Source organism: Oncorhynchus kisutch, linkage group LG15 (assembly GCF_002021735.2).
Source record: "Oncorhynchus kisutch isolate 150728-3 linkage group LG15, Okis_V2, whole genome shotgun sequence".
In the NCBI taxonomy this organism is placed as follows: domain Eukaryota; kingdom Metazoa; phylum Chordata; class Actinopteri; order Salmoniformes; family Salmonidae; genus Oncorhynchus; species Oncorhynchus kisutch.
In genome coordinates this window covers 54,944,903-54,958,969 of record NC_034188.2, presented here as the reverse complement: position 1 = coordinate 54,958,969, position 14,067 = coordinate 54,944,903, and the positions used below count along the sequence as shown (strand labels likewise).

Genomic DNA, 14,067 nt, shown 5'->3' with positions numbered 1-14,067 from the left:
GATCAGTTGCCCTAGTTTTCTCCTCATTTGTACATTTTACAGCAGACCCTCTATCCTCTATCTGAGGAGGGAAAGGGGGGATACAAATGAAAGGGTCTCAGGAGGACAGAGAGGGGTGGGAGAGCACTCTGGAGAGACAGATCGTCAGCCGAGCGTCAAAGCTGGGGCGCAGACTGGACTCCCACAGGGAGTGTGTCCGCAAAGTTCAACTGACCCAAGGGTCGTGGGCCTTGACTGACCCTCTTACCCAGTACTGGCTCAGTCAGGATGGAGAACAATCCATGGATTCTAGGTTAGAGCATTCATCTCCCCATTCCCCAATCTGATGTAGCTCATTTAGCAAGAAAATTACCTCTACCATGTATCATTCATGAATGTGTGCTCTGCTCTGTCTTTGCAGGATTTACCTGCTGGAGAAGGTCTTACCGTCTCTGGTACCATGTGTCGGGCAGCTCCTTAGAGAGGCAGAGCGGAGGGGAGAGACTGAGGGAGAGGGAGAAGAAGGGGAAAGGAGGAGGCGTGAGGTTGAAGTGGGTTCATCTCCCTTCAGTCCCCTGCTTTATCTGGGCCATTGCTTGATAAGGTCCTCCTCTGCCCCCTCTCTTCATCCCCCTCTCAATTCCATCCCCCTCCTTTCTGACCGAGAAGAGGCAGAGGCAGCCCAGTACCGCCTGGGGCTGGAGTTCACTCTGCAACTGCTACATGCACCATGCAGCCGGTGGGATATATTCATCACCCCTGAGAGAGAGAGAGAGAGAGAGAGAGAGGTAGCGAGAGAGAGAGAGAGAGAGAGAGAGAGAGAGAGAGAGGGAGAGAAAGAGAGAGAGAGAGAGAGAGAGAGAGAGAGAGAGAGAGAGAGGGGGGGGGGGGAGAAAGAAAGAGAGAGAGAGAGAGAGAGAGAGAGAGAGAGAGAGAGAGAGAGCGAGAGAGAGAGAGAGAGCGAGAGAGAGAGAGAGAGAGAGAGAGAGAGAGAGAGAGAGAGAGAGAGAGAGAGAGAGGGGGGAGGGGGGGGGGGAGAGGGAGAGAAAATCACAGATGGGGCACAATACCAAAGTGAAGGGGAGGAAGAGAGAGGAGTGGGGAGAGGTGATTGTGTATGGAGTAATGACAGAATGATTGATGGCATCTCCCCCCAAACCGTATTGCTCCTCCTCCATCAGTGCAGGCTTGGTTAGGATGCTACTCTACCCTAAAGAAGAACCAAACCTAAGTCTTATACCCCATTTCATTAAATTGGTAATTGTATTTTATAGAATAGCAATATGCTGGTGGAGATTGTTGATGGTGGAACATATAATGTATCTGGGCCTCCATGTGCCTTTATCCTCATGCCTTGGCTCAATGATTTTCATAGCCCATGAGGCTGCTCTCATCCCACCAGAAGTACTGAAGTACCTATTTCTCTCATGTCTCAAATAATCTGGCACACCATTATTCAATAATAATAAACATTTACGATACCCCTCATTTGGTTACGCTCGCTCTCACACACAGAAACAGAGAGAATGAACAATTGAAGACTGATGATTATACAACATTTTCATTAGTAAGCACTCTAAAGACCATGATGAAGCTTAGTGGTGGAAAAAGCATCTAATTGTCATACTTGAGCAAAAGTAAAGACACCTTAATAGAAAAGGACTCAAGAAAAAGTGAAAGTCACCCAGTAAAATACTACTTGAGTAAAAGTCTAAAAGTATTTGGTTTTAAATGTACTTACGTATCAAAAGTAAAAATATAAATCATTTAAAATGTCTTATATTAAGCAAACCAGACTACACAATTTTCTTGTTTTTTTTTTAATTGACGGAGATCCAGGGTCACAGTTCAACACTCAGACAAAATTCATGTATGTTTAATGAGTCCTCCAGATCAGAGGCAGTAGGGATGACCAGGGATGTTCTCTTGATAAGTGCGTGAATTAGACAATTTTCCTGTCCTGCTAAGCATTCAAAATGTAACGAGTACTTTTGTGTGTCAGAGAAAATGTAAGGAGTAAAAAGTACATACTTTTCTTTAGGAATGTAAAAGTAAAAGTTGTCAAATATATAAATAGTAAAGTACAGATACCCCCAAAAAACTACTGAAGTAGTATTTAAAAGTATTTTTTACTTAAGTACTTTACACCACTGATGAAGGCTGTATCCTACTGTATCCTCCGTCAACAAGAAACCAAAACAAAATACACAGTATTTCATCAGTTCTATCAGCGGCAGAGCAATAGGTCACACTTTATTTGGATAGTCTGGATAGTCCATCTGTAGATGCTCTACAGATGGTCATACTATCAACAAACTATCTGTTGATAAGCAACTGCTTGCTAAGGTTACAGTTAGGGTTAGGTTTAGAAAAAAGGTAAGGGTTAAGGTTAGGTTTAGGGATAGGATAAGGGTTAAGGTTAGGGTTAGGGTTAGGTTTAGAATAAAGGTAAGGGTTAAGGTTAAGTTTAGGGATAGGACAAGGGTTAAGGTTAGGGTTAGGTTTAGAATAAAGGTAAGGGTTAAGGTTAGGTTTAGGGATAGGATAAGGGTTAAGGTTAGGGTTAGGGTTAGGTTTAGAATAAAGGTAAGGGTTAAGGTTAGGTTTAGAATAAAGGTAAGGGTTAAGGTTAGGTTTAGGGATAGGATAAGGGTTAAGGTTAGGGTTAGGGTTAGGTTTAGAATAAAGGTAAGGGTTAAGGTTAGGTTTAGGGATAGGATAAGGGTTAAGGTTAGGGTTAGGGTTAGGTTTAGAATAAAGGTAAGGGTTAAGGTTAGGTTTAGGGATAGGATAAGGGTTAAGGTTAGGGTTAGGGTTTGTAGCTAGTTAGTTGAAATGTTACTAATAGTCTGTAGAGCATCTACAGATGGACTATCCAAATAAATTGTTTCGGAGCAATATTGTAGGAATTGAATGGATATCTGTTCAAAGTCCAGAGAAAAATATACCATTTTGCAAACGTCCTTATTTAACCCATGTTTAACCCTTCCCATTTGTCCTATATTGTCCCAGCTTGTCTGAGCTGAAGAGGCAGGTGGGGCAGTGCAGGGTGGAGCTGGAAAGGGGAGAGGAGATCCAGAGGCGTACCGTGGAGAGACGGAGGGAGTGTCTGGCACTACACTTCACTGACTGGAGGCTCCAAGCCGACCACACCCTCTCTCTGTACCTGGTAGGAACAGACCACACCCTCTCTCTGTACCTGGTAGGATCAGATCACACCCTCTCTTTGTACCTGGTAGGATCAGACCACACCCTCTCTCTGTACCTGGTAGGATCAGACCACACCCTCTCTCTGTACCTGGTAGGGACAGACCACACCCTCTCTCTGTACCTGGTAGGAACAGAACACACCCTCTCTTTGTACCTGGTAGGAACAGACCACACCCTCTCTCTGTACCTGGTAGGGACAGACCACACCCTCTCTCTGTACCTGGTAGGAACAGGCCACACCCTCTCTCTGTACCTGGTAGGAACAGGCCACACCCTCTCTCTGTACCTGGTAGGAACAGGCCACACCCTCTCTCTGTACCTGGTAGGAACAGGCCACACCCTCTCTCTGTACCTGGTAGGAACAGGCCACACCCTCTCTCTGTACCTGGTAGGGACAGACCACACCCTCTCTCTGTACCTGGTAGGGACAGACCACACCCTCTCTCTGTACCTGGTAGGAACAGGCCACACCCTCTCTCTGTACCTGGTAGGAGAAGACCACACTTATAAAGCGAGGAGGGGTTGACATATGAGGAATACAAAGAGCCTCAAGGTAGGGTGTTGTATGATGAGGTCCAGGAGTTTTTACCTGACCATAAAGGATCCAGAGTTTTCCTGTAGTCAGGAAGACCTCCTGACCCTATTCATTGTGTATATCAGACCAGTACAGTACAGACTTGTACATTGCACCTCAGTGTTGATCTGAGCTAGCTATCTACCTCCGTATGGATTAGTGGATTGGAGAGAGTAAGAGAAAATGGGATTAGGATTAATGGTGGGGATAAATGCTTTGGGGGTTTAACGTCAAGACAGACAATAAGACTACAGAGAACCCAGCTTTTAATTAAAGCTGTTCTGTGTTTGGATCTGTGACAGGGACTGGGAGCAGGGCGGAACTCAGAGATGTACTGTACAAAAGGGAACAGAGGAGACAAGCAATCTTTCTCTGTGTTTTAATCCAATTCACTCAACTAACATCAAACAGTACGAAAAATATAAGTCAATTCATGTCATTTACATTTGTGAGGAACAATCCCATAGAATAACCCTTTTTGGTTCCAGGTAGAACCATTTTGGGTTCCATGTAGAACCCTTTAAACGGGGAAAAAAAAGGTTATACCTGGAACCAACAAGGGTTCTTCACAGGGTGCTCCTATAGGGACAGCCGAAGAACCCCTTTAGGTTCCGTTTTTTCTAAGAGTGTGTTTGACATCTGTAAGCCCACTAACACATGGCTATGTTGCAGGTGCAGAATGCTCTACTCAGCTTCAAGGAACTCCTTCATTCCAAAAGTTCAGGTATGTTCTGGTCATGATGCAGTTTGTAGATGTTCAGGCATTAGGACCAGTGTACAGGTGTAGGAGCTTAACCTTTTACTTTCAGTGGGCTAAATCAGGGCCACACAGAGTGATTCTTGGTAGTCTTAATCAAATCTACTTTGAAACAAAAGTATACACCTCACACACATGGTTATGGGCTTACAAAAATAAGACCCCTTTACCATGTCAGATATAAAACTGTTTGAAAAAGACAGATGGGATTTTTATTTAAAAAATTTAAAAAATGTTATTAATGATAAAAATTATAAAAAATATGAATAACATTCCACTCATGAGGCCAAAGAGGGCGCTTTTGGTCATTGACTGCAAGAATGGGTTACTTTGACCACTGCTGTGGCAGCAATATACAATCCTGCAGCAACATGATTTTAACATTTAGTCGATAATGTTGCTTGATCGGTGGATAAGCTATTAGCTAGCTAATATCACACGGCATGAAAAGTGCAATACTGTTAATCTAACTGTGTGTTTGTGAGGGTTTTCAGGGAATTTATGTAAATCACGAAGCTCATCTGCATATTCTCAGCAACAAAAGAGTGATGAAAATCAAGATCCTGCCTCTGTATTTAAGAGTGATTCTTTTTCAGATGATCAGTTGGCCTGGGACCTGAACACCAATGATTCCGGCACACCTGACTCACTACAGCAAGACCAATTTGTCCATGTGAGAAATGCTTTTTTAAAATATTTTTTTTTATCTTCCCCCTCGTTTGTGATTTCTATAGGCGGAGCAGTGCTCAGTATTTATCTTCTGTTATTTTAATCTCTGTCTGTCTTTCTGTCCGTCCGTCCGTGTCCCAGTATGTGTCCCAGTATGTGTCCCAGTATGTGTCCCAGTATGTGTCCCAGTATGTCTCAGGGCTCTCTGAGGAGCAGTTCCAGCTGTTTCTGGATCATCTCTCCCTGTGTAGCCGGGAACACGGCAGTGCTGAGAATTTGAGGCTGTGGACAGAGACGCTCTCTCAGGCCTTCTCCCACTGTGACTGTGCTAAGGTGACTGACTGCTCATCTGCTCATCTATCACTCCAGTGTTAATCTGATAAATTGTAATTACTTTGCTACTATGACCTAATTATTGCCTCACGCCATTTGCACACACTGTATATAGACTTTCTTTTTTTTCCTATTGTGTTATTGACTGTACGTTTGTTTATTCCATGTGTAACTCTGTGTTGTTGTTTGTGTCGCAATGCTTGCTTTATCTTGTCCAGGTCACAGTTATAAATGAGAACTTGTTCTCATCTAGCCTACCTGGTAAAATAAAGATGAAATATTATATTTTTTTTTTTATAAAACTGACTGAACCATGCCTAACCACCTCCATTAACACACTTTAAAAAAAACTCCATTCCCCATTAGCTCGTCACATCTTTCTACTGCATAACGGATTGTAGCTTGTGATGAAATTATCGCAGAGAATCCCATCAGGATTGATGGAGGAAGTCATTTAACATTATAAAAGTGCTTTGAGATCTGATGAAAGAATCTATTTGTTGGTTTAGACTGGGTGTCTGGACAGACAGAGAGTGTTGGTCCTTCTGCTGAGTTTCTACCATGATCAGAATGAGAGCACACAGGAGTCCATGCATGATCCTAACCACTGTGAGTAAACATACACACACACACGTACGCACGCACGCACGTACACATGCTAGAATGCATTCATACACATACAAATACACACACACACACACACACACACACACCACACACACACACACACACACACACACACACACACACACACACACACACACACACACACACACACACACACACACACACACACACACACACACACACACACACACAACACACACACACACACACATTGATGGTCGCATAAGGCCTGCAGAGTAACAATCACGAGTTAATGGTTCTGAATATCTACAAAACTCACCTGATATACTACAATGTAATGACGTTGTCCCAATATGTCCGTGTAGCTCTAGTCCATCTAGTGGACAAGTTGTGGAATTAATGACGTACTGCCTTCACGTTGAAAAGCGTATGCTTACTGACAGAGGGGACATAGACATGTCATTGTTACCGTACTTCAGCTTGAATGTTCAAATCTAAGCTAGTAAAACAATACTCATTGGAGAATCAGTAGTCATCAACAACAACAACAACAACAATAACAGCAACAACCACAATTGCTCTACAGGGCCGTTACAGGGACACAATCACATGACTTGTGGTCTCCTTGGAAGTCCTGTAGCCATGGACACAGAGAAGACCTGTATGCCATGTGATGCTGGACAGGGAGACATGCCGCATTCATGCCATGAGATAAAGGGGGGAGAAGAGAGGAAGGGAGAGGGGAACAGGGTTACCCCCACGGAGAGCCTGGAGCTGGGGCACCAAACTGCCATAAACAGCCCAGAACCTCCAGAGGACTGGGGGAACATAGAAGAGGTCACGAAGGGGACAGGGTCAGACACCCCAGCGCTGGACATAGAAGAGCTATGTGTTGTCATGGAGTCTGGTCCCCTACCTGAAGGTGAGTGTGTTGAATTCCTTGGATGTTTACATTTGCATTTTAAAAGGAACTAACACATAATGTGATAACTTGGAAAGAGAAAAGGAAAGAGAAACCTGCACATTGCTCTTGCTCGTATCACTTTAGTCAGAGCAAGAGGCTTACCTGTAAGCTTGAATAAATAATGTGATACGAGCAAGAGCAGTGTTCGGGCTTCTCTTTTGTTTGAGGTGTACATTTGAGAAGACACAGAGCATAAGACTACAACGGAGACTTTAGATACAGTTCGGGAAACAAAAAGCTCTGAAATAATGTCCCTTACAGAAGCAGAGGATCCTGGGTCACGCTGGACCATGTGTGCCTATGACAGTCAGACGGTGAGCCGAGGGCAGTTCCTGCAGCTTGTGCTCAGCTTCCTGGGCAGAGCATCCAGTGGCGCTATGGTGGACAGCCTGGCTGAACACATCAAAGCTGGCTACAGAGAGAAAGAGAGCGAGAGACTGCGCCGGCTGCAGCAGGTGATAAGAGATTTAAGAGAGACGAGGAGGAGACGGTGAAGGAGCTGTCTGTGGCCCGTAGAAATGGAATGACTAGTGTGCTGTACTGTGCTGTGCAAAAGCCATGGTCTGAAGGTCTTTCCCCGGTCTTCTATTTCTATCCTGTAAACTGTGTCCAACTGTGTACTTAGGCCTTATGGGCTGTGTCGAATTAAAATAATGAAGGTTACTATGTTGTCTTTAGTGTAACGAGCAGAAAGAAGAAACCAGGAGGTCAAAGGAGGTGTTGTCTCTTTTCCTCTCCTGGGACAGCGAGGGCAGAGGAGCTGTGGACAGAGAGGAGGTGGAGCGAGAGCTAAGTCTGTACAAGGATGGAGCAGAGGAAGGGGCCTTACAGAGAGGTCAGAGGTCACAGGGACTTGGCTGTGGGGGCTAACCAACATAGTAGACCCACCCGCAAGCAAAACCGGCTGAAATGACGTCATTACAACCACATTACAATGAGAACTACCTCTAATCGGGTTGTAATGTTCATCTGCTGTCCCCACAGCTAGTCTCTCTTAAAGTAGTTGCTGTGCTATGGGTGATGATTAAGTCCACCACCTGTGTGTGCTGTGAAGACGTTAGCTGTCCATTTCATACAACCTTAACCACACAATCTCTCTTATGCCCCCCGCCCTGTTCAAGCCTGGCAGCATGGTGAGCCACCTCTCTCCAGCTGCTCTGTCCTCTCTCTGGGACAATTCCAGGCCTTACTGAGGGCTTTCCTGGTGGAGCTGCCTCCAGAGGAGGGCTCAGGAGTCTGGGCCTTCCAGGAGCTCCTGGTCTACCTGCAGGAGCGGGCAGCCCTGCGAGGGGGCAAGGACAGGGGTAGAGGGGCTACCAGGCAGGCCTGGCTGCAGGAGATTGGGAGAGCAGCCCAAAGAGGTGCAGCCCAGATGGAGCCTGTTTATGGGTCTGTGTTTAGTGCCGTGCTCAGAGTGAGTCTGACACGTGTAGAATAGTGGAACAACACCTTACATTTCAGACATGACAACATTACTGTAGTTTCACTTTAACCAAATGGCTGGTCAGTAGCTTACAGAAGCATAAAACAATAGTCAACAGTCGGAAATAGGTACTATTGAATAATGATTGTATAATATGTATACCGCTTAAAATAAGTTGCTTCGGTGATTTGTGGTTCTATAGAGATCATCTTTTTATCCTTTTGGTCATAAGCGTGCCGTTGAACCCTTTTTGGTTCTATATTGCTTAATTTCTTCTTAGACTCTTATGGTGAATGTGGATTTGTTCGAAGACAGTTTGTGTAGTTTGTCCAGCTGATCACAGTATAGCACTTTGTTACTGTAAAGCATTTTGTGGCAACTGCTGACCTAAAAATAGGCTTTATGAAATCAATGTGATTTGAAGCCACGCTTGTCTGTGTGTGGCAGGATGCAGAGGTGAATGCGGAGGGGAAGCTGTTGAGTGTCTCTGTAGCCCTGCTGGAGGAAGGGGGCTCTAGGCTGCGTTACGTGGCCTGTACTACTGAGGATGCCCGTCTGGTCCTCAACAAGATGCTCCAGCCACACCAGGCCCCTGTCAGGTCAGTGTCAGGAGATAGCTCTGCCCTTGTTAGCGACACGTCAATCAATCAATCAATCAATCACACAATCAGTCGATCAATTTAGCCTTTAGTGTAACCGTCTTAGCAACATGTCAGCGGCAGCTCGCGTCTATGTTATTTGTTGGACTAGTCGTTTTGGCCTTTAAACCATCCCCTCTAACCCTGTTGTCCCTCTATGGTCTCACTCACTCCCTCACTCCCTCACTCACTCACTCACTCACTCACTCACTCACTCACTCACTCACTCACTCACTCACTCAGTCCCTCCCTCCCTCCCTCCCTCCCTCCCTCCCTCCCTCCCTCCCTCCCTCCCTCACTAACACCATTTCAGTTTCAACTATAGGCAGATCTGAAGTGCTGCAGTTTCTTATGGTATTTGGGAGCGCAGGAAATTCTTTCAGAGCCTTGTTGCCCGTTATTGTAGCTATCTTCTCTCTCTCCCATTATAGGATCTCTGACTTGTCTCTTTTACTGTTGCTCCCTGCTGTAGTTTCTCAGCCATAGAGAGCTGTAGTCCAGTGCACGTGCCCAGAGTGGGCGCTCACGGAGGGGTCTACCTTTTCGACGAGTCTCGAGCCTCTTCACAGTGTTATGGCTCGTTTATCGCCATTCCCATATTGGACCCCCGAGAGCAGGGACGAGCTATTGGGGTGCTGGGTCTCGACACACTCCGAGATTCAAACGACACACACCTGTTCTCACGCCATGAGATAGACTTCTACCAGGTGAGAGGAATGGCTGCTCCCAGATCTGTTTCTGCTGTCTTACCAACTTACCAACATTTGGCTGACAATGACCATAGGAGTTAGCAAGATAGCCCAAACAGATCTGGGACCTGGCTAGAATGGCTGTATTGTGCAGTGTAAAACCCAGGGCGATACTTCTATAACGCTCAAGGAGTATTCAAAAAAAGTAACTATCCTAAAATCACCATTCATTAGCTTTGACTCAGTAATAATATCCCATTTTTGCCCAGGGTGTGAGCAGTGAATTCAGCAGAGCTCTCCAGCATGTGGTGACTCGCTGCAGCATACTGCACATTGTGGAGAGCGCCTCACTCTGGCTACACAGCAGAGTCTCTGCCGTTCACAGTATCACCACCTATCTGATGGAGCCTTCAGACGGACAGGTAACTGAAGAGAAGGCGGTGACATCAAACCTCTGTAGGCTACGTTCTGTACACAGCACTCATACACCAAATAAACCATTGAAACAGATATCTCAACGCAGCATTAGCTTAGCCACACGCCCTAACTGTTCAAATTCAGCTACACAGAGGTTTCCGAACAAGATATCAAACCAACTTTAAGTCGGCTAATGAGCAGCCTTTGCAGGGCAGTGACTGCTCTCTGAGGAAGATGATGGTGATGGAGGGAGGTTCTCGTCGCTCCCATTGGCTCTCCCCTCCTCCTTCCTTACGGCGCTCAGATCACATCCCCAGGTAAATCATTGGACCTGTTTTAGTCTGCAATGTATGGCTTTGCTAGTACTGCAATGCAATGTCCAACCTACTCTAATGACACATTGATCTACCAGCCTATGACAGTCTATGGAACTGCTGTGCTATTTATCCTCCAGAGTCCACATGAGGTACTAGCCTGATCCTAGATCTGTTTCTGCTGCGTATACCAAACAAGACAATGACCATAGGAGTTGGCAAGACAGCCCAAACAGATCTGGGACCAGGCTAATGTAGATCCACCCTCTGTTCCAGAGACTACCTGTTCCAGTGCTGTGACACCTCCCAGGCTGGGCACTATGTCGTGTTTGGGGCGTACAGACTGGTGCTCCCTGTGAGGGACTCAGCTGGGTGGGCCCTGGGGGTGGTGGACATGGAGTTAGAAACCCTCTCATCGGGCCACCAGAGGGGGCTGCAGCCCCACGAGCGCCGGGACCTGTCGTCTGCAGGGAAGGCACTGCAGGCTGCCTGCGTTCAGCTGCACAGAGAAAGCACTGGGCCGAGCAGGCAACACACACTGCTGGGTGAGAGGCATGGTGTTAGGGAACGGGGAAAGCTAAGAGGCCAAACCAGAGTATAATAGGACCATACTGATTATTATTGGTTCTAAGTCATACATACAGTCCATATTACATACGGTCCTGCAGTTTTTCATGTAACCAATTGCCATCCGCAAAATCCACAAAAGTTAAATGACCAAGACATGCCAAGAAATTGGCCTATTAAGTCTGTGCTAATTTAAGACAATATTTCTCTTCTACAGAGGCGAAGGGCCTGGGAGGGGAGCGGCGGGCGTCCATCTTGTTCCTATGTTTCATGCTGGAGCACTTGCGTGTCCGCTGTGTGTCCGGATTGGACCAATCAATTGTAGCGGCGCTCCAGAGCTCCCAGGATGCATCTCACCACTTCCATGTCAGTCAAGTCGTGAAGGCGGTGCTTCTACTGCTGTACCCTGAGAGGGAGGGTTCTGTCCATACAGACAATTGGGACCAAATGAAGATGGTGAGAATTTCACTAGGTTTGAATACAAGCTTGTCTCTATTTTCATAATGGAAGACAATGGTCCTATTCCGAGAGCATACATTTTGCTTCATCGCAGATCACCAGCGGAGCAGACTGACTGATCTAAAAATAATAATGAGTAGTTATTTATCATGAAAGGGGATTTGGAGATCAGTCAGTTTGCAGTAGCCGACTGCAATGTAATTGATCTCAAACATGACCAATGTGTTTTTAGTAGGCCTACTTGATACATAATGAGGATATGTATCTCTTTTGACTTCCAATTACCTTTGACCTTTCACATCAGATGCTGAGCACTGACCTGGGCTACAGGCTGGCCAGGTTTGAACCCTTAGCCAGGGCAGTGACAGTGGACAGGGAGTTGGTCCACAGCTGCATAGCAGGTATGCCTATGGAAATGAATCCACCTCTGACAGACACACTCCGGGGTGAAGTTTCCCATAGATACAAATCTAGGATCAGCTTCCCCTACCCTGATACTAGCGTTAACCATCACTGGGGGAAATTCAAAACGGACCCCAGATCAGCATCTAGAGGCAACTTCACCGGTTCACCCTACACCTGCAACCTCGTCTCATAGACCAGACATAACATAGTAAATTAAAATCCAGGACACTCAAATTAGTTTGATATGTTACTTTTGGTATGGTTATATAAGAAGGTGATCGGTCAGGGTTGCTTGTTCACATCTCATCACTGACAACTTTAGCATTTTAGCTAATTAGCAACTTTGCAACTACTCACTACTTTTTAACTACTTTGCATCTACTTAGCATGTTAGCCAACCCTTCCCCTAACGCCTAACCTGACTCCTAACCCTAACGTTAACCCCTAACCCTAAGCCTAGCTAAAGTTAGCGTTAGCCACCTAGCTAATGTTAGCCACAACAATTGCAATTTGTAACATATCATACGAATTGTAATATGGAACATATCATATGAATTGTAATTCATAACATATCATACGAAATGGATGATGGACATCTCCAAATGAATACATACCATACCAAACGCAACATATCATAATCATTTGAGTTATGTCTACCCCTGAGTCCAGGTTGACACCTGAAAGACCTGTAACATAAACAAAACCAATGTCATGCCCTGGCCATAGAGAGGTTTTTATTCTCTATTTTGGTTAGGCCAGGGTGTGACTAGGGTGGGCATTCTAGTTTCTTTATTTCTATATTTTCTGTTTCTATGTTTTGGCCGGGTATGGTTCTCAACCAGGGACAGCTGTCTATCATTGTCTGTGATTTGGGAATCATACTTAGGCAGCCTGTTTTGCCACCTTAGTTAAATAACTGTGAAATAAAAATAAAATCAATCAAATCAAAGGGGAATGTGTCTGTGTTGTATCCAATCCATGCATTGTATCCACGAAGTGGAGGGCTTTTAAGTGATATTTAAAGCTGGTTCTTCTTCAGTTTCAGGAGTTGAAAGGAGGGAGTTGGGGCAACATGGATCATTACCACTGGAGGACCTGTATGACTGGGTATCCATCTGTTTGTCTATCTGTTCCTACTAGATTCAAGTTTGAAAGTTTATTCACCACGTACACAGGATACAACAGGCATAAAACAGAACAGTGAAATGCTTTCCTTGAGAGGTCTTTCCCAACAATGCAGAGATGATATAGATAACAGAACATTTAAAAAAAGAAGTTTGAATTAAAAACCCACACGAGAACAATGATGTGAGTTAGAAACATGAGAATACAAGTATATACATGTCAGTGCTTGTACCTTATTCAATTTGCAGGGGTACTGGAGTGGTTGAGGTGGGTTTCTACATAAAAAGTGACAGGTTGTAGGATATACAGTTGAAGTCGGAGGTTTACATACACCTTAGCCAATTACATTTCAACTCAGTTTTTACACAATTCCTGACAGTTATTCCGAGTAACAATTCCCTGTCTTAGGTCAGTTAGGATCACCACTTTATTTTAAGAATGTGAAATGTCAGAATAATAGTAGAGAGAATTATTTATTTCAGCTTTTATTTCTTTCATCACATTCCCAGTGGGTCAGGAGTTTACATACATTCAATTAGTATTTGGTAGTATTGCCTTTAAATTGTTTAACTCGGGTCAAACGTTTCGCGTAGACTTCCACAAGCTTCCCACAATAAGTTGGGTGAACTTTGGCCCATTCCTCCTGACAGAGCTAGTGTACCTGAATCAGGTTTGTAGGCCTCCTTGCTGGCATTCTGAATCAGGTTTGTAGGCCTCCTTGCTGGCACACACTTTTCAGTTATGCCCTCAAATTTTCTATAGGATTGACGTCAGGGCTTTGTGATGGCCACTCCAATACCTTGACTCTGTTGTCCTTAAGCCATTTTGCCACAACTTTGGAAGTATGCTTGGGGTCATTGTCCATTTGGAAGACCCATTTGCAACCAAGCTTTATCTTCCTGACTGATGTCTTGAGATGTTGCTTCAATCTATCCACATAATTGTCCTGCCTCATG

General features: G+C 45.0%; 2 protein-coding genes across 3 annotated transcripts; both read left to right on the top strand.

Annotated features, from left to right (window-relative positions):
- The first annotated feature begins 50 nt into the window (after nt 1–50).
- LOC116353623 (EF-hand calcium-binding domain-containing protein 5-like) lies at nt 51–7,970 on the top strand. Its single transcript, XM_031790567.1, has 10 exons — nt 51–292; nt 401–718; nt 2,992–3,148; nt 4,436–4,487; nt 5,117–5,193; nt 5,331–5,522; nt 6,032–6,131; nt 6,697–7,032; nt 7,336–7,529; nt 7,753–7,970. The coding sequence occupies exons 1-10, from the start codon at nt 87–89 to the stop codon at nt 7,942–7,944; spliced, it is 1,824 nt and encodes a 607-aa protein (XP_031646427.1). The 5' UTR covers nt 51–86; the 3' UTR covers nt 7,945–7,970.
- Nucleotides 7,971–8,990: 1,020 nt separating this feature from the next.
- On the top strand, nt 8,991–13,482 carry LOC116353624 (EF-hand calcium-binding domain-containing protein 5-like). Of its 2 annotated transcripts, XM_031790569.1 has the most exons (8): nt 8,991–9,096; nt 9,608–9,842; nt 10,094–10,246; nt 10,452–10,558; nt 10,832–11,100; nt 11,340–11,578; nt 11,886–11,982; nt 13,026–13,482. In XM_031790569.1, exons 1-8 carry the CDS (start codon nt 9,068–9,070, stop codon nt 13,124–13,126), a joined length of 1,230 nt encoding a protein of 409 aa, XP_031646429.1. In that variant the 5' UTR covers nt 8,991–9,067; the 3' UTR covers nt 13,127–13,482. The 2 variants fall into 2 exon arrangements, with proteins under 2 accessions (XP_031646429.1, XP_031646428.1); XM_031790568.1 differs by lacking the exon at nt 13,026–13,482 and having other exon boundaries at nt 11,886–12,420.
- Nucleotides 13,483–14,067: the final 585 nt, after the last annotated feature.